General features: G+C 39.4%; 1 protein-coding gene across 2 annotated transcripts in view; it reads right to left on the reverse strand.

Moving 5' to 3' along the window:
- The window catches only part of dennd1b (DENN/MADD domain containing 1B), a 298030-nt gene that overhangs the window by 77708 nt on the left and 198524 nt on the right, over positions 1-21798 (reverse strand). For both annotated transcript variants that reach the window (XM_048538856.2, XM_048538855.2), the window contains 2 exons: positions 15530-15630; positions 10829-10874 (listed from right to left, as the gene is read on the reverse strand). In XM_048538856.2, the coding sequence (XP_048394813.2) occupies positions 10829-10874; positions 15530-15630 (147 nt within the window). The remainder of the gene's footprint in view (positions 1-10828; positions 10875-15529; positions 15631-21798) is intronic.

Here is a 21798-nt window from a genome sequence, read left to right on the forward strand (position 1 = left end):
GGAATACCCAGCATGGATTCATGAAAGGTAGGTCATGTTGAACTAAACTGGTGAAATTCTTTGAGGGCATTACTTGCATGGTGGACAATGAGGAACCCATGGATATGGTGTAGCTGGATTTCCATAAGGCATTTGACAAAGTGCCAAACCAAAGGCTGCTATATAAGATAAAGTTGCACGGTATTACAGGTAATGTATTGGCATGGATAAAGGATTGTTTGACCAGCAGAAAGCAAAGAGTAGGGGTAAATCAGTGCTTTTCTGGTTGGCGGTCAGTGGCTAGTGGTGTGCCTCAGGGATCAGTGTTGGGACCGCAGTTGTTTACCATTTACAGAGATGATTTGGAGTTGGGGACTAACTGTGATGTGTCAAAATTTGCAGATGACACTAAGATGAGTGGTACAGGAAAGTGTGCAGAAGACACTGAAAGTCGGCAGTTGGATATAGATAGTCTAAATAAGTGGGCAAAGGTTTGGCAGATGGAGTACAATGTTGATAAGTGTGAGGTCATTCATCTTGGTAGGACTGACAGGAAAATGGACAATGCTTTAAATGGTTTTAAAAAATTGCAGCACGCTGCTGTGTAGAGGGACTTGGGTGTCCTTGTACGTGAATTGCTAAAAGTAGAATTGGTGATGCAGCAGGTAATTAAAAAGTCAACTGGAATTTTTTGTCTGCCATTGCTCAAGGGATGGAGTTTAAAAACAGGGAGGCTATGCTGCAGCTGTATAGGGTCCTGGTGAGGCCACACCTGGAATACTGTGTGCAGTTTTGGTCTCCTTACTTGAGAAGAGATATACTAGCACTGGAGGGGGTGCAGAGGAGATTCACTCGGTTGACTCCAGAGTTGAGAGGTCTGCATTGTGAGGAGAAACTGAGTAGGCTGGGATTATACTCATAGGAATTCAGAAGAATGAGGGGAGGTCTTATAGAAACATACAAGATTATGAAGGGAATAGATAAGGTGGAGGCAGGGAGGTCGATTCCACTAGCAGGTGAAACTAGGACTGAAGGGCATCGCCTCAAAATAAAGGGGAACAGATGTAGGGCTGTGGTCGCCAGGAGCTTCTTCACCCAAAAGTGAATCTGTGGAATTCCCTGCCCAGTGAAGCGGTTGAAGCTACCTCGCTAAACGTTTTTCAGGCAAGGCTAGCTCAATCTTTGAACAGTAAAGGAATTGAGGGTTATGGTGAGCGGGTGGATAAGTGGACCCGAGTCTCAAAAAGAACAGCCATGAATCTTATTAAATGGCAGGGCAGGCTTAAGGGGCCAGATGGCCTCCTCCTGTTCCTAGTTCTCATGTTCTCAGTAAACCTCCCCCAAACTGCCCATCAATGTATTTACATTCTTCCTAGAATAAGGAAACCAAAACTGCATGCACTATTTTAGGTGTGGCCTCACCAGTGCACTGGATAAACGAAGCATAATTTATTTTTAAGTTTAATTCCTTCCACGATAAAAGATGGCATCCCATGAGCTTTCCTGATCTCACACTGCATCCGGTACTAACTTTTAACAGTTTTGTTTTGCATCTGCAACCCTGGAATTCTTCAACCATCCTTCATTTAAGTAATAATGTGCTTTTTCACACTTCTTGCCAAGTGAACAACTGCATACTTTCCCACGTTATACTCCATCTGCTAGATTTTAATCCATTTACAGCGGTGTATCCAAATTTGTCTGCAACGTCCGTATGTCTTCTTGATAACATAGTTCCCTATTTAAAGTTTTAGCCAAGATCTGTAGCTCGGGTTGTGGGTATGTTTGTTGAGTTGCTCACTGACATGGCTGGTTTTCGTTCAGACGTTTCGTTACCATGCCAGGTAACATGATCAAGGCTTCGGATGAAGCAATGTTGTTCTACTCAACTTGGAATTGATACTGTCTGGTCTATTATGGTAAGTACTTTCATTTTTGGTTTTGTTCTGCATCTGTAAAGTGGAAATGGCACTACTCACCATAATGGACCAGACAGTATAAATTCCAAGGGGAGTAGAACATTGTTTCATTGGAGGCCTCACTGATGATGTTACCTAGCATGGTGACAAAATGTCTGAATGAAAACAAGCCAGCCTGGTGAGCAACTCAATGTACTTCCCGACCTATCTTGGCATCACCTGCGAATTGAGGCACCATGCCTTCGCTCCCTTCATCTAAATCATTACTGTAAGTTGTAAAACATCAAGGCACCAACACAGATCCCTGTGTCAGTCCACTTGTCACATCCTGAAAAATGAGATGAAGGCTGATGTATGCACACTCTGTCTTTTGCCAGCCAGCCCAACTTCTATGCATGCAGTTCTGTTACTCCCGACACCATGAGTTATTTTCTGCAATGACGTTTGAGGTGGCACTTTATCAAATGCCTTATGGAAATCCAAGCACGGCAAGTCTACAGTCTCCCCTTTGTCCAATGTCAATGTTACTTCTTCAAAGAATGCTAATAAATTTTTTGGACACATTTTCACTGACAAAAATCATGTGACTTCCCTAATTACCTTGAGTTTTTCAAAGTACTCAGCTCTATTCCCTTCAATCATAAAATCAAATTGTTTTGCACACTAATACCAAGCTAACTGAGATATTGTTTCCTTAAACGAGCAGCTTTAATACCAATGGTTATGGTACTGGATAAGCAAATTGAGAAACTGCTTAGCACCAAAAGAGTTGACCATAAAAGATAACAGATTCTTGTTAAAAAAAATCAACTGAATCATTCACTTTCACATGTTATTCTAAGTTACTCTAAGAATGAGCAATAAATGGTGCTGTGTCTGTTTTGTCCACATCCCATGAATGAGTAAAGATTGAGGACCAAGATATTATTTATCTTAGGTGAGAGGAACGCATATAGGCAGAGCAGCACGAGGTACACATAGCAGGGAATGGATAAATATGGCCTGGGGAACATGGCCTACATCACTGGACAGAGACAGGACTGCAGGAGATAAATGGGCCAGTGAAGGAGAAACCTACCAACTTGGAAAAATAAAGCAACAAGGAGTCAAACAGTGGTCCCTAGTTTCACAGGAACATAAAAGGAAATTTGAGAGTTGAATCATTTGGCAGGTAGCCACTGTTAGAGACTATGGGTAAAATGCTGAAATTAAGAAAAACCTTCACTGTTAAATAAACTGGAACCATCTTGCTTATAATTAATTAAGAGGCTCTTGCAGAAGAGAAAAAAGGGACGAGTTATTTCATCATTTACCTGATTCTTAACTAATAAAGTAGATTATGTTCTTTGGTTTAAGTTAGACCAGTCAGTGGTAATACGAAGAGGCATCAAATGCAATAATTAATCATTTAATTAATGACTTAATCAAGATTCAGTAAAGGTCGCAGCCCAGGGGGATGTGTTACGATGGCAGAACGTGGGAGGTCCTGGATGCCAATGAGATCTGTGACAAACATGACTGCAGTGTGAGAGTGCAGCTGGAGCAGCTTCAGCTGAGAGTTTAAGGAGCCAATGGCCAAACAACAGGCATTCTAACACATCAGGGAGGGGGGAAATTACATGGACATTCTGTTTGGTCAATAGCCATGGAAAGGAGAGTGTGACTATGAGAGAAGTGGCCAAAGGAACACACAACGAAGGAGCAAAGGAACTTCAGCCATTGCAATTGTCCAACAGGTCTGAGCTTCAACTTGAGAATAAGGGCTGCAGTGTGGAAGTGCTAACATGGCACTCCGGAAATCACTCAAGTGTGGGGAGCAATGAGGAACATCCGGGATGGTATTATGAAGGGATTCGCACTGTTCTCTGCACCAAAGAGTAAGCGGTATCCGCAGTGCCGGGGTTTGGGACATCTGCTTCAGACTGGAGAGGAATTGATAGGGGGAGGGGGAACGATGCAGAAAGGAAGTTTCCTCTTGCGAGAGAATGTGAAACTGGGGACCACTGTTTAAAAATACTCATTAAGGATGCAGTTGAGGAAAAAAAATCTCTCAAAAGGAGTGAGCCTTTGGAAATCTTCCACAAAAATGACAGAAGTCGAAGACTTGAATATTTCTAATACAGAGGTAGAATGATTCTTGAAGAAGGCCAAAGGTGAAATTTTATCAGGGTAAGGCAGGATTGTGGAATAATCAGATGAGCCACGATCATCCTTGATGGTAGAGCAGGCTTTCCATCTGCCCTGAATTCCTATGTTTGTTGGTATGATGATAGATCATCCACTTGGTTTTTCAATGGGATAAAAGTGGCTTCAACATTTTCATGGGTACAGAAAATTTGATTTTTTTTAAACTTCTGTCCTTCTGTTGGCTATGGGATTCAACTAGTCAGGGGGCACAATTGAAAGTGAATTTGTGGAAGAAACCCAGGAAGTTAATTTCTCCAATTGAAACAGTATCAGGCAATGAAGATGGTCATCAAAGAGTACAACAGAAACTTTCCCAACTCGGCCAGTGGACCGAGGGATGGAAGATGGAGATTAATTTAGATAAATGCAAGATGCTGCATTTTGGGAAGGCAAACCAGGGCAGGACTCATATAGTTAATGGTGGGGCCCTGGGGAGTGAAGTCAAACAAGGCAATCTAGAAGTGCAGGGATGACAAGGTGTAGAGCTGGACGAACACCGCAGGCCAGGCAGAAATCATTTCTGAAGGATGGTCCAGACCCAAAACGTCAGCTTTCCTGCTGTTCTGATGCTGCTTGCCCTGCTGTGTTCATCCAGCTCCACACCTTGTTATCTTAGATTCTCCAGCATCGACAGTTCCTGTTATCACAGTGGCATCACAAGTAGACACGGTGGTGAAGAAGGCAGAATACTGAGTACAGGAGTTGGCATGTCATGTTATGGCTGTACACAAGACACTGGTGAGACCACATTTGGAATACTGCATATGATTTTGGTGCTGCTATAGAAAGTATGTTATTAAACTAGAAAGTGTGCACAAAAGATTTATAATCTTTATGTTACCAAGACTGGAGGCTTTGAGTGACAACAGAGGCTGGAGAGGGTGGGATATCTATCTATGCAGCGTCAGAGACTGAGAGGAACCTTATAGAGGTTTATAAGATCATGAGGGGCGTAGATAGGGTGAGTAGCCATAGGTGTTTTCCCCAGGGTAGGGGAGTCCAAATAAAAGAGGGCATAGGTTTAAGGTGAGACAATTAAAAGGGAATTAAAACGGAATTAAAAGGGACCTCAGTGGCAACTTTTTCCACACAAAGGGTGGTGTGTACATGGAACAAGCTGCCAGAGGAAATAGTACAGGCAGATACAATTACAAAATTTAAAAGACATTTGAACAGGTAAATGGATAGAAAGGTTTGGAAGGACACGCGCCAAATGTAGGCATATGGCACTAGCCAGCTTATGAAAGCTGGTCAGCGTGGATGAGTTGGGCCAAAGGAACTGTTTCCATGCTGCATGATTGTGAGATTCTATACAGTATGTGGAAGAGATCACCAGTAGTGGTGGGGAGAACTGAAATTATGGATTTGTCTTCCAAAAGGGCTGGATGATTTTCTGGTCCACTTGGAATAACCTTTCTCAGTTACTGCAGGGGACATGCAGCTATGTTACACTTTTGACTGAATCATGGGTACAATTTGTACGTATGTTGAACTGCACAGTGTTGTGACAGTAAACAATAAATAGCCATTGTTTGGTACCAGAGATTCAGCTTGTCAGAAAAAGCTGATTGGACAAAAAACTAGGTTAACAGCAACAGTGTAAAGAACATTGATGCTGGTAAAATAAAAACGCACAGTAAAAAAAAAGTTTACAAGTATATAAGAATCTTAAATCAGCTGTAAGGATGGAAGAGAGATTCTGGAATGATTAAACATTCTCAAAAAGTACACTAAAACAATCACAGCTATTTTTCTACTTCTTGAAGGTCTATGCTTAATACAGAGCTGAGTTCCAACCTCTCTGATTGAGAAAAAGGAAACAGTGGATGACCAAGTCGTCTCCTGATATTCCAATCCCAGAATAGTTACAATGCAGGAGGCCATTCAGCCTACTGTATCTGAGCTGGCTGCCTGAGCATTTCAACCTAGCGCCAACCTCCAGCCTTTTCCCCAAGAATCGTGTACATTATTTATGTAGAAACAATCATTTATCTCCCGCTTGAAGGCCTAAATTGAACCTGCTTCCACCACATTTCCAGGTATTGCAGTCCAGACCCTAACTACTCACCTCACGTTTGCTACTTGTGCAAGACACTGAAATCTGTGCCCTCTGGTTCTCCTTCCTTCTACGAGCAGGAACAGAATTTCCCGAGCGACTCTGCGCAGCTCCTGCATGACTTTTGAAAGTTCCAACAAATCTCCCCTCAGCCTCCTCTACTTGGAGCAAACAGTCCAAACTTCGTCCATCCATCCTCATATCTAATGCATTCATCTCCTTTCTACAATATGGAACGCAGAATTGTACACATTACTCTAGCTGAGGTCTAACTTAAGTAGGTTCAGCACAACCTCCCTGTGGGCTTCTAAGCTGCAAGAAAACCTCACTGTTTAGCAGGCAACTGTAAATGAACTGATTCATAAAGTGCCAGTGTTGTCCAAAAACAAACCACTGTATGTCCAGCACTTTTCTATATATATATATATATATATATATATATATAGATAGAATTGTTTCAATTTTTTAAAACAACTAACTTTCCAGTTAACAAGGTGTAGAGTTGGGTGAACACAGCAGGCAAAGCAGCATCAGAGGAGCAGGAAAGCTGACATTTCGGGCCTAGTCCTTTCTTCAGAAATGAGGGAGTGGAAGGGGATTCTGAAATAAATAGAGAGAAGGCGGAGGCGGATCGAAGATGGGTAGAGGAGAGGAGAGATGAAGAGGAGAGGAGGCAGATAGGTCAAAGAGGCGGAATGGAGCCAGTAAAGGTGAGTGTAGGTGGGGAGTTAGAAAAGAGATAGGTCAGTCCAGAGAGGACAGACAGGCCAAGGGGGCGGGATGAGGTTGTCGGTCGGAGATGGGGGTGGGGCTTGAGGTGGGAGGATGGGATAGGTGGGAGGAAGGGCAGGTTAGGGAGGTGGGGTCAAACTGAGCTGGTTTTGGGATGCGGTCAGGGGAGGGGAGATTTTGAAGCTTATGAAGTCCACATCAACACCGCTGCTAATTTTCCAGCTATGTAGGAATCACAAAAGGTTGTTAAATCAAAAGTATTTCATACTATTCTGAGGTTTGATCATTATTGAAGATAAGCGTGACTTTTATTTGTTTCATTTCTGTCAACAGTCTTCTCGAAGTCATTTGTACAAACATTTGTTTTTAAATTTGAGAACATAAACATAACTAATGCAGGGGAAGTCAAGCTGAGTGTACATGTTAAATAAATGTCTGCAATTTTGCAGAAGGAATTAAATCTTAATTTATAGGAGTTGTTGGAATAAAAATTAGCTTTGAAAACATTCAGTACATAGTGGCACTCACTTTGATGCAGATTCGCTGCATACATATCAACACATGGCAGTAGCCACAATGATATCAGGGAGTTGCTTTCACATTCTCACAACAGATTGCATGATTTAATAGGTCACAGTGTTTTCGGTTAAACTGTAACAGATCCAAGTCCTTTATGTCCATTGATCAAACCCTTTGCCCAAATGAAACTGTGCCCATTAACCTGCAACTGCATTGACCCTTTCTCTCCAGTTGTGCTTCTTGAGAAGGCACCTCTGAAATGTTATGGAATGACATAATGGAAGGAAGTCTGTCGTCCTTACCTAGTCTGGCCTACATGTGACCCCAGAGCCACAGCAATGTAGTTGACTCTTAACTGCCTTTTGGGTAATTAGGGATGGGCAATAATTGCTGGAGGACAGTTAAGAGTCAACCATATTGCTGTAGGGCTGGGGTCACATGTAGGCCAAATCAGATAAAGGTGACAGATTTTCTTCCATTATGTCCTTCCACATTATTGGGCCACCTGTATTTTTACACTAAAAATATTTTTACATGGCTGCAATTGGACCAGCCACTTTTTTGTATCCCAGAGTTTTATTCACACCTCACCAAATGCTGGGGAGGATTTGAACTCATGTCCGTAGAACATTAATCTGGATTACCAGTCCAAAGACATTACCACTACGGCACTATCTCTTCTATTGACATGGCCAAAATGGGAGCACGTTAAAACCTAAACCCCAGGCAACACATTTTTACTCTGTATACATAACAGATGAAGGTGACATAGAGTTTTACCGAGGACAAAGCTTATTCTCCCACATTGGTTTGCGAGAATACAAACTGGCAAGAGAGTGTTGTTATGAGCACAAGATTAAAACTTCCCCAAATGTTCTAGTTTTAGATCACAACATAGTCATTTTCTACGTGTATGTGAGAAATGTGAATTTAATTTTTTTTAAAACAAGTGACATTCTTCCCCAAAGTTGATTGCAGCAAATATTGCGCTCTCAATTCTTCTCATCAAAAGCCTGACTCAACAAGGCCAGGGACATCCATGATTGGAAATTGGAATTTATCACATTTCAGGGATCCGCTGTTTGCAGCAAACATTCCAGATGCCAAGGAAGTTTCTTCTTCTTCTTAAATCATATGCCCCAGATTAGTCTCAGGGAAAAAAAAACCCTCAGATAAAATTTCCTTCATTATCCATCCGGGTTCCTGCCCACTGGTAAATGAAACACCCAAATATATTTCACTCAGATATCTGAAGTCAACAAATGGAACCATATGAGCTGGTTTGTATCTTTTTTGTAAAATGAAGTGCCAGGGCCTCAAGCACCCCTGCAGCTACATTTTAAACCAGATTTATATGAAGAACGCAATTTCACGAGTGAAAAGATACACAGTTTCAAGATGACTGTCTAATTGTATTAAAGACAGTATAAATATTGACCTATTAACGAACATAACCATTCCATTCTGAATGCAATCATTCAGTTTCTTGAACCCGCTCTGCCATTCAACAGAATCACAACTATTCCGTTTGTGTTTTGATTTCCACACTCCCATCTAACCCGGATAATCTTCGATTCTGCTGCCAAAGCAGGAATCTATCCAACTCTATCTTAATATTTAATGATCCAGTTCCCACTGTCTCCTACGGCTGAGAGTTCCAAAGTGTCACACCAGTCTAAGAGTAAAACATTCTCCTCACCTCTGTCCTGAAGGGGCACTACTAATTTTTAAGTAGTGCCCCCCCCCGAACTGATTCTGGACTAGCCACTAAAGGAAACATCCTTTCCATGTCTACTTTGTCAAGATCATTGAGGATCTTGTATGCTTCAAATGAGTCACCCTCACTCCTTGAAACTCTAGTTGATACAAGTCCAGCTATCTAACTTATCGCATTCCAGGTAACAATCTAACAAACTTGTACCACACTGTATCCAATGCACTGACTTTCTTACTTAAAGGCGGCAAGCAAAATTGTGCACAGCATTTGAAATGTGGCGTCAGCAATGACATGAGCTATTACATCCTTACTTTTAGGTTCAATGCTTCTTCTAATAAATGCTAGCATCCATTAGACTTCTTGAATACTTGCTGTACCTGCATAGTAACCATTTATAATTGATAAGGCAGAACATCTAGATCCCTCTACGCCTTAAAATTCTGCAGTTACTTTCTGCTTAAGAAATATAATGCATCTTTATATGTCCTGACAAAGTGAACAATTTCACATTTTACAACATTATATTCCATCTGCCAGATTTTTGCTCACTCATTCTCCCTATTGCTGCCTAACTCCAACTTGCTTATATATCTTTGACACATCAACTCCTACCCGTCTTGGTGTGGTCTCAAATTTAGGAACCATGCCTTTGCTTCTCTCTTGTAGGTTATTCATGTAAAACGTGAACAGTTAAGCCCAGCACAGACCTCCATGGGACATCACTCATCACATCCTGCCAATTAGACAAAGATAAATTTATGCATACTCTCTAATTTCTGCCAGCCTGTCCACAATAATATGTTACCCTCTACACCACGAGCTTTTATTTTCTGCATTAACATTTATTGTGGCATAGTACATCTACAGACTCTCCTTTATCCAGTTTCCATGTTAATCTTTCAAAGAATGCTAATAAATTGGTTCAACATCACTTCCCTTAAACAAAATCATGCTGCTTTTTCCTTTTCAACTTGCGTTTTTCTAAGCATGTGGCTATAATCTCCTATGATCACTTCTAGTGTCTTCCCCACAACAGATGTCAAGCTGACTGGTCTAACATCTTCTGTTTACTGCCTTCCTTCCTTCTGGAATAGAAGGCTTATATTTAACACTTTCCACACAAATGAAATATTCTGTGAATTCAGCAAAATTTTGGATGTTTAACACCAACGCAACTACTAACTCATTAGTAAACTCCCTTAAGACTCCAAGAAATAATCCATCATCTCTAGGTTTGTTTTTACTAAACTTCACATGAAAAGTTCGAGATTGATTCATATCATTGACTTCATTGCCAATTCATTTTCACGCACAGTTTCACCTTTGAAAGAAGCTCAAAGGACTCCTGAAAGAAAACAATGCTGGAGACACAGTTCCTCATCTTACCAACAGGCAGCACATTCACAAACTGTATATTGGGCTATATATATATCTTGAAAATCTCGAAGTCAAAACACTTAGCAGAATGATTATCACTGAATACCTATTGTTCAACAAACTTATTTTCTCTAATTGAGATATTTCTTCTCTTTTCCCAAATACCTCAAGAAGATTCTTGTGATGTGTCCATTTCTCATCTGTTTCTTGTATTTATTGAATACATTTTCAAATTTTTAACTTAAGACTACAACAACATCATAGTCTGTGACACTGACATTCAATAATTTCATCTGCTGACTGGCATTTAAGCTGTGTAATAAGATCTAACATTCAACTTACATCCATTAAGCTCAAGTGAACTCCAACCAGATAGGGCATCGGGGCACTGGGGACAAAAAAAAACAAACTTTACATGTTGAAGGAAGTATTTATACTCAGAACACACAGACAAAAAATGAAGCATCGAACAGTTTGGTAAACATTACTAGTGCCATGGAATGTACCATGCATATTTGTAAAACCTTTAGTGTCATGTCTACTTCTATCCAGCCATCATAGGCAAGTGGAAAATGATTCTGTGCAGTAGATGAGAGCTAATTACAAAGCAGGAGAGGAAAGAGAAATCACCTTTAATCAATTTTTAAGACCATGTCTTGAAACAATGAAACAATGAGATAAAAGGGAAGCAACTGACGCATTACACAAAAAAACAGGGTTGACAGCATTTAAAAATAAATGTAGGATACATTACAACATAAAAGTAGTATTCGACCAAGATTTAATTGCATTCACAAAATTGAGTATTATTTATCTCAGAGTTACTTCACGTACAAAACGTCAGCCAAAATCTTTCACTTGTAGTACAGTGCAAGCCAAAACTGTGCACGCAAAACACACATTTGCGTTTAATGGAAAATATGATAATTTATGAACTAATGCTTCTTTGGCACGCAAAACACAATTGAGATGGGTAACTGTTAACAAGGCCTGCTTTTGCAGAAGGATTTTATTTGGTAAATATGTGATTTCCTGTAGCAATTACTGTCTTTACATTATACAGAACAGGCAAGTTAAGTGACAAATAATTGCTCCCATCTCACAAAACCATGCTTGTGGAAAAACCGCTGCTCAGTACGGGTTATCCTGAAAACAGTAACTCTGCTGTAATAAACGGAACTGTAAAACTGCATCTGGCTAAGGACTACCAAGTGATCAATTTAATGACAGATTCTGATACAATATTCCCATTGCAGTACTGCACTGACAACTCCTTCATTGGTTTCTCTGTATAACATGATAGGTGGCTTCTGAAACACATGTTGTCTACACATTAAGGATTAGCAATAACAGTTGCCTATCTTTGAATGAAGGATGGATATATCAAGCACAAATATTATGCAACTGAATTATTTATGTCTTGCTCATCACAAAATGTAGGGAAATGCTGATTACTATTTTCATCGTTCAAAACGGACTGAAAGAGACAACGAAAGGTGCAAAAATCAGCCTGCACTTCCAGTTCGCTCTGCTCTTCCAGTAACAGTTCCTTAGTGCAGGAAATTGGTTCTACAGAAGCTAACTTGGGATTTTATGAATAGTTCAATTGTTTCTCCCTCTTCCACCATATCCCCACTATTTACAACACACACAATGTAGTCTCTAGCCAATAACGTTTTAATCTCAATTTCTGAATAGTCATGACTAGCTTAATTTGTGTAAACAGTAACATAAACCTTGCCAGAAATGTAATCCCCAGAACACTTCACCAGTCCCCAGTGAATTTGGAAGACTGGCATATAATACTGTATGTATTCTAGTGTTTAAACACAATAACTTCATTATGTATTTATATATGCAATTCGATGCTTTTGAGTTCTGATCACGATGTTTATAGTCCTTTTATAAAAAGTCTACTGCATAAACAAGCTTATTGTAAATGGGAAAACTGGCACAATTATGATTATTGTTGTGCTTTTAAATAAAAGACATCTATATCCTCTTATTTTGCGAAATAATTAACATTCTTCAGAGCAGTAAATTTAAAATACAATTGTGTAATTTTGCAAAATCCACAGTCTGGACTTAAGCTCACTAACTGCCCACACATGTCGATGGTAGCCAAAAATCTGTTCATTTCAATGCAATGAAAATGAATTTCCTGCAGCAATTATACAGAATATTGTGCCCTTTAAGCATATTTGACAGTATTCAATCATGATCTGATCTATGTGCCATATAATACAAAAGGCAGAACACATACCAATTCAAATCATTTTCATTTACAGCTAAGATAATGCTGATCAGAAACTGTCTCCATATTCCACAATAAAAAAAAATAAGTTTCAACTCTTCACATAAGGCTCTTTAATTTGCAATAGCTGGAAGTTCAGTCCAAAATCAATTTAGCAGCTGTAGCATTTAAAACAAATAATTTGTAAATTAGCACACAGCATCAGCCTTACTAAAAAAGCAGATTTCTCGACAAAGAATTTAATGTTTAGTTGTCTAATAACTGTGACTATCACTTCACAAATTGCTGTACTTTCAGTTAGGAATGAAGGTGCACCAAGCATGCCTTCAAAGCTGTCCTGCTTTTAAAGGAAGTTCTCAAGATTTAACATTGAAAACCTACCAAATAAAGAGTTCAAATCTGAAGTTAAATGCCAAGTAAACAATGGCATCCTAGAACTTTATCATTGAAATATTTGCAACAGAAAACAATACCCCAGAAGAGACAAATTGGGAAAATGCTTGCATTAGATACCATGGTCCTGCTGACTACATTTCCTCCATTCAGGCTAACAATCCTGGCCTAATCTAACATAAACAAGTCTTTAATGTAGGTAGACTATGTTTTTGTGAAAACTGATTGTTTTAGCCTAACTTAATAAAACAATGAAAGATCAACTATCACCATCAAGGTTCTGCAGCAATATATTCTGTCCAGACCTGTGACTATTCAATCCAGCTACAAAAAAAAACCTTTCCTCATACGTATTTTTGATATAGTTGACAGTGTTAAAAGCCATTCAACTTGCTGTCCTCAATGAAATCCAAGTGTTGTTAGACTTTGTTCACCAGGGTCAGCCTCCTCTACCCAAATCAGCCACAATTCCAAAAGCAAAAATTTCTCCTCTCAGGCCAAGTGGCTCCAGGAATACTTCTCCTCTTCCGCTCATGGATTACCTGTGCATTAAGACAGAGGCCCTTTCCCTCTGCCTTTTTCCCACCAAACAAAAGTTCAAAAGACTGTCTTGCCTTAGCTCTGAATTTTGAGCTTTTCACCTGTATCTGCTGAGCTCATGGGTCAACACTTTGCTTCTTTAACCATATGATCACTGAGGTGCTGATTACCAGTTTTCCTTCCTGGTCCCAAACTAGCTTAAAGCGCAAATGTTCCCAGGCCTTAAAACACAATCACCCATCTCTCCTGCAATCCCCTATTTGAACTTTTATTCGGGCTTCTGTTCCTTCTGGAAAGCTCAGCATGTCAATCACTCAGATCATTCTAACCTTGGCTCCTACTTACGGAGTGTTGCTTTTTAAAATCCCTACAAGGCCTTATCCATTCTTAGCTCTTTAACCTTGTACATCCATGTCAACATTCAAACCATTTGTCAACAACCCTGACTACACCACTGATTCCTTGTCCTGAACCGCTTAAGCTTCATTCTAAAATTGTCTGCTGAAACTCTTTAAACTTTTCTCACAAACCCACCTCTTCTGGCAGGTCTTTGTGACACTCTCTAAAATTTCTTTCCTAGGCTCCATTTCTATTTCCTAACAATTCCATGAAATACTTTTGACATTAAGGGCTATTTATACAATTCATGGGAAAAACTGTACACAACCTTCTGTCTACAGTGAATGAAGGGTGACCCAGTGTACGTATGTATCTATACAGATTGTGGAGCTTGTGATGAATGTGCATCCACCATCACGTTCTGAGGAAGGGTCACTCAACCTGAAACATTAACTCTGATTTCTCCCCACAGATGCTGCCAGACCTGCTGAGGTTTCCCAGCAATTTCTATTTTTGACACCAATAAGAAGATTGTCTTTTTTTTTAATTGTTCATGACACGTAGACATGACTGGCCAGGCCAACATTTTTTGCCAATCCCTAATTTCCCAGGGGACAGTTAAGAGCTGAGTATGTTACGGTGGGTCTGGAGTCACATGTAGGCCAGACAAACCAAGTACGGCAGACATCCTTCCCTAGGAAGGACCTTACTGGCCAATACTGGTCTCAAACAGGTGCTTAAGCCCTTACTTGTATACTGAAAGGACTTAATGCCTGTTTCAGGCCTGTCACTGCACACCAATTTCTCAGCCTTTAATCAAAATGATGAATGGTGCATTTCTGAATCAGAAGGAGCATGGGATTCCTGTCTGCAGTTCGTGTTGATCTTACAGCCACTGTTTGCCATCTGTTACCACCACCTTGTTAGTTTCCCTGAAATTAAATGCCATGAAGCAACAATCAAATGCAGAGAGAATGGAATTATTTACAATAATCTCTGCTTTTGCAAAAGCAGTCTTTTTTTTGGCCAGTATGTATTTTAGAATGAATCCTTTAATTAGGTGGTGCTACAAATCACTGAGTTGAAAAACAGTCATCCACTTTTGTGGTCCATCCACTTAAAACAGGCTGGTCAGGTGTTTGCAGAGGATCACATATTCATCAACTGGTAACATTGCACATTCTTATTTTGTTGTACAGGTAAAAAGCAAATGAATGGCAATAAATTCACAGCTTCTGAGCCAGTTTTTAAAGATTACTGCAGAAATCAACATTTCAGAATAACATGCAATAGTCTAAACCGTCTCTCTCATTAAACAGCCAGCAAAGGAAAACTGGGATTCCCTGGGAATTTGCACAGCACTCATCATAACGATTCTACTGCGGATGGGATATTGCTGAAGGCTTTTTAAACAATAAGACAATGTCATGTAACGTACTTACTCCCTTGTTATCTGGGCTTTTAAAATCTGCAACAGTAACTATAGCATGATCTCCAAGGTAGATTAGTAGCCTTACCAGCAATAGTCCAGCAGGTGGGGAGGGAGCACTGGGATGTAAATATGTTGCCAGTACATTGGATAAAGCATGGCAGCTGATGCATGAACACAAGCCGTTAACTGGAAAACAAGAAGATAATATTGAAACAAATTCCAAAAATCAATTGATTAAACCACAGCAAAGTGCAAAATAATCGACTGTAAGCCCTTATGTTAAAAATGTTTCACAATAAAAACAGAGTATAACAGTGAAAAGGTCACATCTGTACCATAATTTGCTCATCCTCAGGATTAAAACAACATGATTAAATATGGAAAAGAACAGGGTCTGAAGGCTCCTGAGGGATATCATTAGGGCAAATTGCCAAGAATGAAACATGAGCCAGCCAGGAGAGTCTCGAGGCTGAAAAAACACTGAGGGATTGAAGTGTTCGACAGTTGGAGCTATGGTGATGTGTGAACTGCAGCTTTAGGTATCAAGAGAATTTGTTCACTGACACATGGAATGCCACTATTGACCAGCAACTGCCCGAGCTAAACAGCTGTACAGTTGAAAGCATAAATATATTATGGCTTTTCATCTGCAGCCAACGCTCTTGAACTGACTTACTTTCTATTGTGTTATGATATGGACTGCACACAAAAACAATGAATCCTGCACTTGTACAGGTAGATCCAAAATACTGTAAAAATACAATTTTCCTGCTCCAAACTTGCCTGGATCCTTCCATCTATGAAAGGTCAGAGACACATAGCAAATAATCATTTCGGAGGGCGGGGGGCTTCACATGAGACACACTGATTCTGGCTGAAAAGGCCAATTTTCAAGTGGCAGATTTCTGCCGCAAGTGCACAAGTAACCAAATATCAATGTGAGTTGTTGCTTTCAGCATTGGATTTTGTCACCAAGCTGCATTAGCCCAATGGTTATTATGGTGGCGTACACCAGCCCCAAGCATGTGTTGCTATTTTCCTCTGACAGAGAGTGACTCACAGCTGTGACCATTGATGTCCAAAGCCTTCTTGCCATATCTGCAAGCATCCTTGAGGTGAAGCTTGGTGTTGTCCAACTCTATGTACCCCGCCATGCTGAACGCCTTTAGCCATGCTACCTTCTTCCAACCTGCACACTTATCTGAGCAAACAAAACATCTCGCTGTTCTATGAGTGCAATCCTGGCAACCCCACCTTTGAGAAGACTACCACACTGTAAATCTATTCTGCCAGCATGTATCCATAATGTGCGACAGACAGCAAAGGTGAAAATTGGTGCGCTTATTTTCCTGAATGCCTTTGCTTCACAGCCACGCAGCAAGTTGCAGAGATCACAAGCTTTATAAACCATTAACTAAGGGTCAGTGGTGGTAGCTGCTTTCATTATGAACATGTCAAGCTTTGCAGACTGTTAGATGGTTGATCACTGCCAATCTGAGCAAAGTAACTACTTCTAGTGGGGTGTTACTTAGTGTGACCAGGGAAGGAGGTGCACAATGACCATGATTTTCTTGGCCCTTACAGTCAGCGAGTTCAGGTACAGATATGGGAGAGTCAAAACAGGAGGTCTTTGCGGCTGAGTTTCCAAGTGTGTCACTAACACAGCATCATTAGTGGCAAGGAACTCTCAGATAAAGCAATGTTGTTTTATCTTCACTTTCAGCCTTTATAGATTGCACATAATAGTAAACAGACTACAGGATGGTATTTCTAAGATTGCATGGCAAAGCAGGCCAGCTCCATAAGCAATTAACAAATAACCCACAGTCTTTGTTACCAGTCATACATTAGCTTTACATTTGAAGCTTTATTACTTGAAGCATTTAGTTTTATCACAACAGCATGTGTCATTGTATTTGCTTTCTACCTACCACGTACAAAACATTGATCCCCACAAAAAAAGCTAACATTATTGATTTAAACAGCACAGTCTTCACTTCAGTGAACAGAACCTAAACATGGAGTTACCATGTCTTCTCTTTCAAGCTGTTTGATAGCAAGCTTATGCATAAAGTGGACGCAAGATTTAGAAATTTAAAATTACTACAGGTTAGGAAATATTGAGCAACTCCCCATATGCTGTCCCAAATCACAGCAGAAATAACTAATGCTGATTCTATTCCAATGAGTATTGGGTTTTAATTCCTTATAGGGCTCGCATGCATCATGGTACTTGGTGTAAATTTTATTTTTGCCTCTGAATACATGAGCGTTCCAGCAGAAAGCATGTTCTTAAGTTGAAAGACTGCTATTAGCCAACACTGCTATTCAATCTCCAATCTATTAATATCTTGTTTGTTTTACTGTTTCTTTGCATTTCAGCTACACTGAGCCTACAATGTCCAGCATCTTCTTTTAGTTTGCTGCTGCAATGGAGTTCATTTAAAAGCTCTTCATCACCACTCCATAATAATGAGCCAACAGTCGACATACCTTAAGATCGAAGCTGCTGAAAAGTTACAACAATGCTGAGATATTCAAGAAAATCACAGACCAACAGCAACAGTTCAAAGCAGTGAGGCAGAATCTATTCTTAAAAGATCTCCATGTTGGGACGTCTCTTTGCAATATTAGATACTGTGAATCTCCAACTTATAATTAGAAGCTAAAGCATTCATTAAGTTCTGTAGGAAGGACCCAAGGTGTCAAAATTCATAATTTTTCTCAGACAATGCTCCATTATTCAATTATGCTTAAATTGATGACTACAAAGCACAAAGAAACATCAAGCGTAGATTAAACATCAATAGTATCTTGCTCCTCATACATCTCCAAATTTAATTTTGGACTTGTAATTAGGCATGACAACCCACAAATTTATTTTTATAATCTGAGACACAGCAGATCTGTAAAGTAATTTTATATAAATAAAACAGAATTTGAATAATTCCAAGAGTACTGAATGGAGCAGATTTGACACCATGTGGAGTTAGAACACTTTTTAAAGAAAAATAGAAAAAAATTGTCACAACACAGCTGATTCCTCGTGTACTTTGGCAACGTATGGCATGTTACCTAGCAACACTCCTAACGAAGATCAATTAAACAAATGTAAATCATTTTCTAAGGACTATTACATAAACACAACCCTACACTCTATAAAAAGTTCACATAGGGTTCTGTTGCTAATAAATTTATTTTTAAAACTGAAATAGAAGTTATTCATTATTCATAACGAAATAAACATTATGGAGATTTCTTTTATTCTTGGGAATTATAATACCATTTTACGATGGTACACAAAGCTATTTACCACTATGCTGAAAATGCCTTTGAGACTTATTCAAAGGTTCTAGAGCTGCAAAGACATTAGCCAAGCAGTTCCAGTGTTCAGAAGGGAGTTGAGCGTTCAACACAGAGGTAAGTACCTCCATAAACAATCATAAAATTGTTATAAATAATAATAAAAATGCACTGGTAGCTTGAAGGTTGCAGCTATATCAGGGTTGAAATTTGCATTGAACACAGATATTAACAGATGCTGTTGAAATTGAACAAAATCTGATTAACTTGTGTTACAATCATCTCCCAAAACACTCTAAGGGTCTTCTGACATGATAATTCATCAGCAGCATGTATGATGTCTCAGTGTGAAGTGCACAAGTCTGATAAAACGTAAACATTGATTATTTCTACTATCCTGTTGAGAAAATATTGAATGAACTCACAGATGGCAAAAGGAGTTCAAAAAATATGTATACCACAGTGATTGCCCCGTGACTTGAAGCTGCATTTAAAATTACAGTCCTATAATACATTCTTTGTACAAGGCCAATTCTATTGGTCAGAACAACATTCTTGCCAGTATTCTATGAATGTTTTGAGGAAACAGATGCAAACATCCAAAAACTCTACACCATTTCAATTAATTCCTGATAAGTGTGAACAGTGCACGAAATGGTGAAAGAACAGAGCGAGATCTAATCAGAACAGTGAGAGTTGAACTCCAGTCGCTAATCCTGCATCATTTCTTGACATTACATTTGGGACATAATTTCTAAGTTGTACTGCAAATTTAGCATTGGCACTAACCTTTGTGGATACAACACCGTTTTAGCAGATTTCATTTCAAAATCCACATAAAAGTCATATGTCAACTTTAAACTCTGAAAGGCCCAATCTTAAACAATGTTGACTTTAACAACAGTACCAGTGTGTGGGCAGGTGGTGCTGTGAGTGTTTTTCAACTTTTTGTGCAAATAGCGGCTACAACAGAGTACATTGAGAGTTAATCCGAAGCCTGTTTTTCAAACATGCAATTGCAGACACCAGTCTGTGCATGTCACTGTGGAACAGCGTATGATTCTGACTCATCACAGAAGTAACCAGCAGCCATGTTAGTACAGGACAGTCAATTGAATTAAAATAAAGATTAACTTTACTGCCCTGTAAGGGATGAGTATGCCTCACCTTTCTAAAAATCACATCTTACTGCCACAGTATTGATCAATATCCTAGTTCCCCTAAAAGAAACTTTTTTTTTTCATACAAATCTTACCAGTCTTCTAATTCTTTGCTTTGCATGCCATTTAGCACTTTGGCTACCTCTCACTCTACCCTCCCCATCCTATACCCTACCAGCCAACCCAGGTCATAAAGTTACAGCCCCTTTGACATGGCTAATGCTACAGCTAGCATTTTGGCTAACTTCCAAGCAGGAAATGGAATGTTGTTTGCTCAGTGGTCAACTACACAATACTGCTGGTGAAAGAAACCCACTAAGCATTAGTTTGAATCTTTTTATAATTATTTAATTAACATTCTTGTACAAGCTAAACTGAATATTCTTATACAACACTCCAAAACACAACCGTCAGCCCTTTTTATGGTTGTTGCAATACAAAAACCACCCCAGAGGTTATAGAAATGGCTGGCAACACTATATATAACCTGAAGCTGAAAGTTAAAAATTTTACTGCACACTGGAGCTTAGTTTCTCAGTTTTTTAGGCAGTATTTTAGAACTGACATTCATAAAATTGTAGTCAGTTGTTGGTGAAAATACAGTATTTTATTCCAACCACTTGCTGGAGGCTCAGTGATTCTCTGAAATAAAAACTCCTGTTCATTGAGAGATCAGTGAGATGGCAATAGATTTCTGTTCTATCAACAACTGATGCCCCTTAGAGAGCCCTTTAACTTTCTTCATTGAGTTTATGGACACAGCATTAACTCCAATTATGGGCCAATTTTTTTTTACATTGTTTCCAGACAGCAACGTGTTGTGCAAAGCAATCTGTTATTTTGTTACCTGTTGATTTACTTGAGCAAACATCGGCTACTCTTACTTCTGTGCCAACAGAGCACTAGTGAATGAAAATGACCACTGAGAGTTCCCAGTTGGTGAGGCATTCAATCACACTGCTTATAAAAATCTGACTTTTTTACTTCAATGTTCCCCAAAACAAAATAGTGGCCAAAGTACATAGAAACTTGCTGTTCATTTTTGTTTTAAAAAAGAACTCCATTCACTGTGATTATCGTATTCTGTTTAATTCCCCCAACATAAGCATTCCTTGAGATAAAGCACACACAATTCCTTGGGATACCTCTAAATGCCATACAACTGCCCATCATCTTACCACATTTCTTGTGTGGTGTAAAACAAGAGTCTGGACCCTCTGGCTTTCTAAGTCATTGAGAGGTTATGTGCGGTTCCTGACCCAAACTGACCAGGCCCATTTTGATGATAATTAAATGGTTTGTTTCTTTTCTAAACCTTCTGCCAACATTGTATTCATGAGAAAGTATATTTCAACTCACAAGTTTTGTTAAAACCCACGAAATGCTGTAAAAATGGGTCTTGGAATTTGTTTATCATAACGATTTATTTATTATTATGAGGAATAACATTATGGTTCTGAAGATATTGCTTCTTGGACTAAATTTTTACAATGATTCATGTTATTAGGGGTGTAGTGCATTGGTCTAAATAATGTCTGTGGTGAGCATGGATTGGTGCTGCTTTCGATCTACAACTGAAGCACCGGCGCAAAGTGGAACAGCATTGCAATGGCACTACAGACAGTATGAACCTACCAGATTGAATCCATTTTAACAAGCACAACCCTGGATTAATGCACCAGAATCTATTTCAGCTTCATAACAATTAGATATAAAAGTGTTTGTCTTGCTTTTTGGAATCAATAGTAAGGAAGCAAACGTCTGCGTTGGTGTTTGATTGAAGTAGGTAATCATGAAATCAGTCCTTCTGTAGGAAAATAACTGTTTACAAGGTTTTAAGTATTTATTGCCCCAAATTAGTCTAGGAAACTTGCTGAGTTTGCAGGAATTG

Source organism: Stegostoma tigrinum, chromosome 8, assembly GCF_030684315.1.
Source record: "Stegostoma tigrinum isolate sSteTig4 chromosome 8, sSteTig4.hap1, whole genome shotgun sequence".
Classification (NCBI taxonomy): Eukaryota; Metazoa; Chordata; class Chondrichthyes; order Orectolobiformes; family Stegostomatidae; genus Stegostoma; species Stegostoma tigrinum.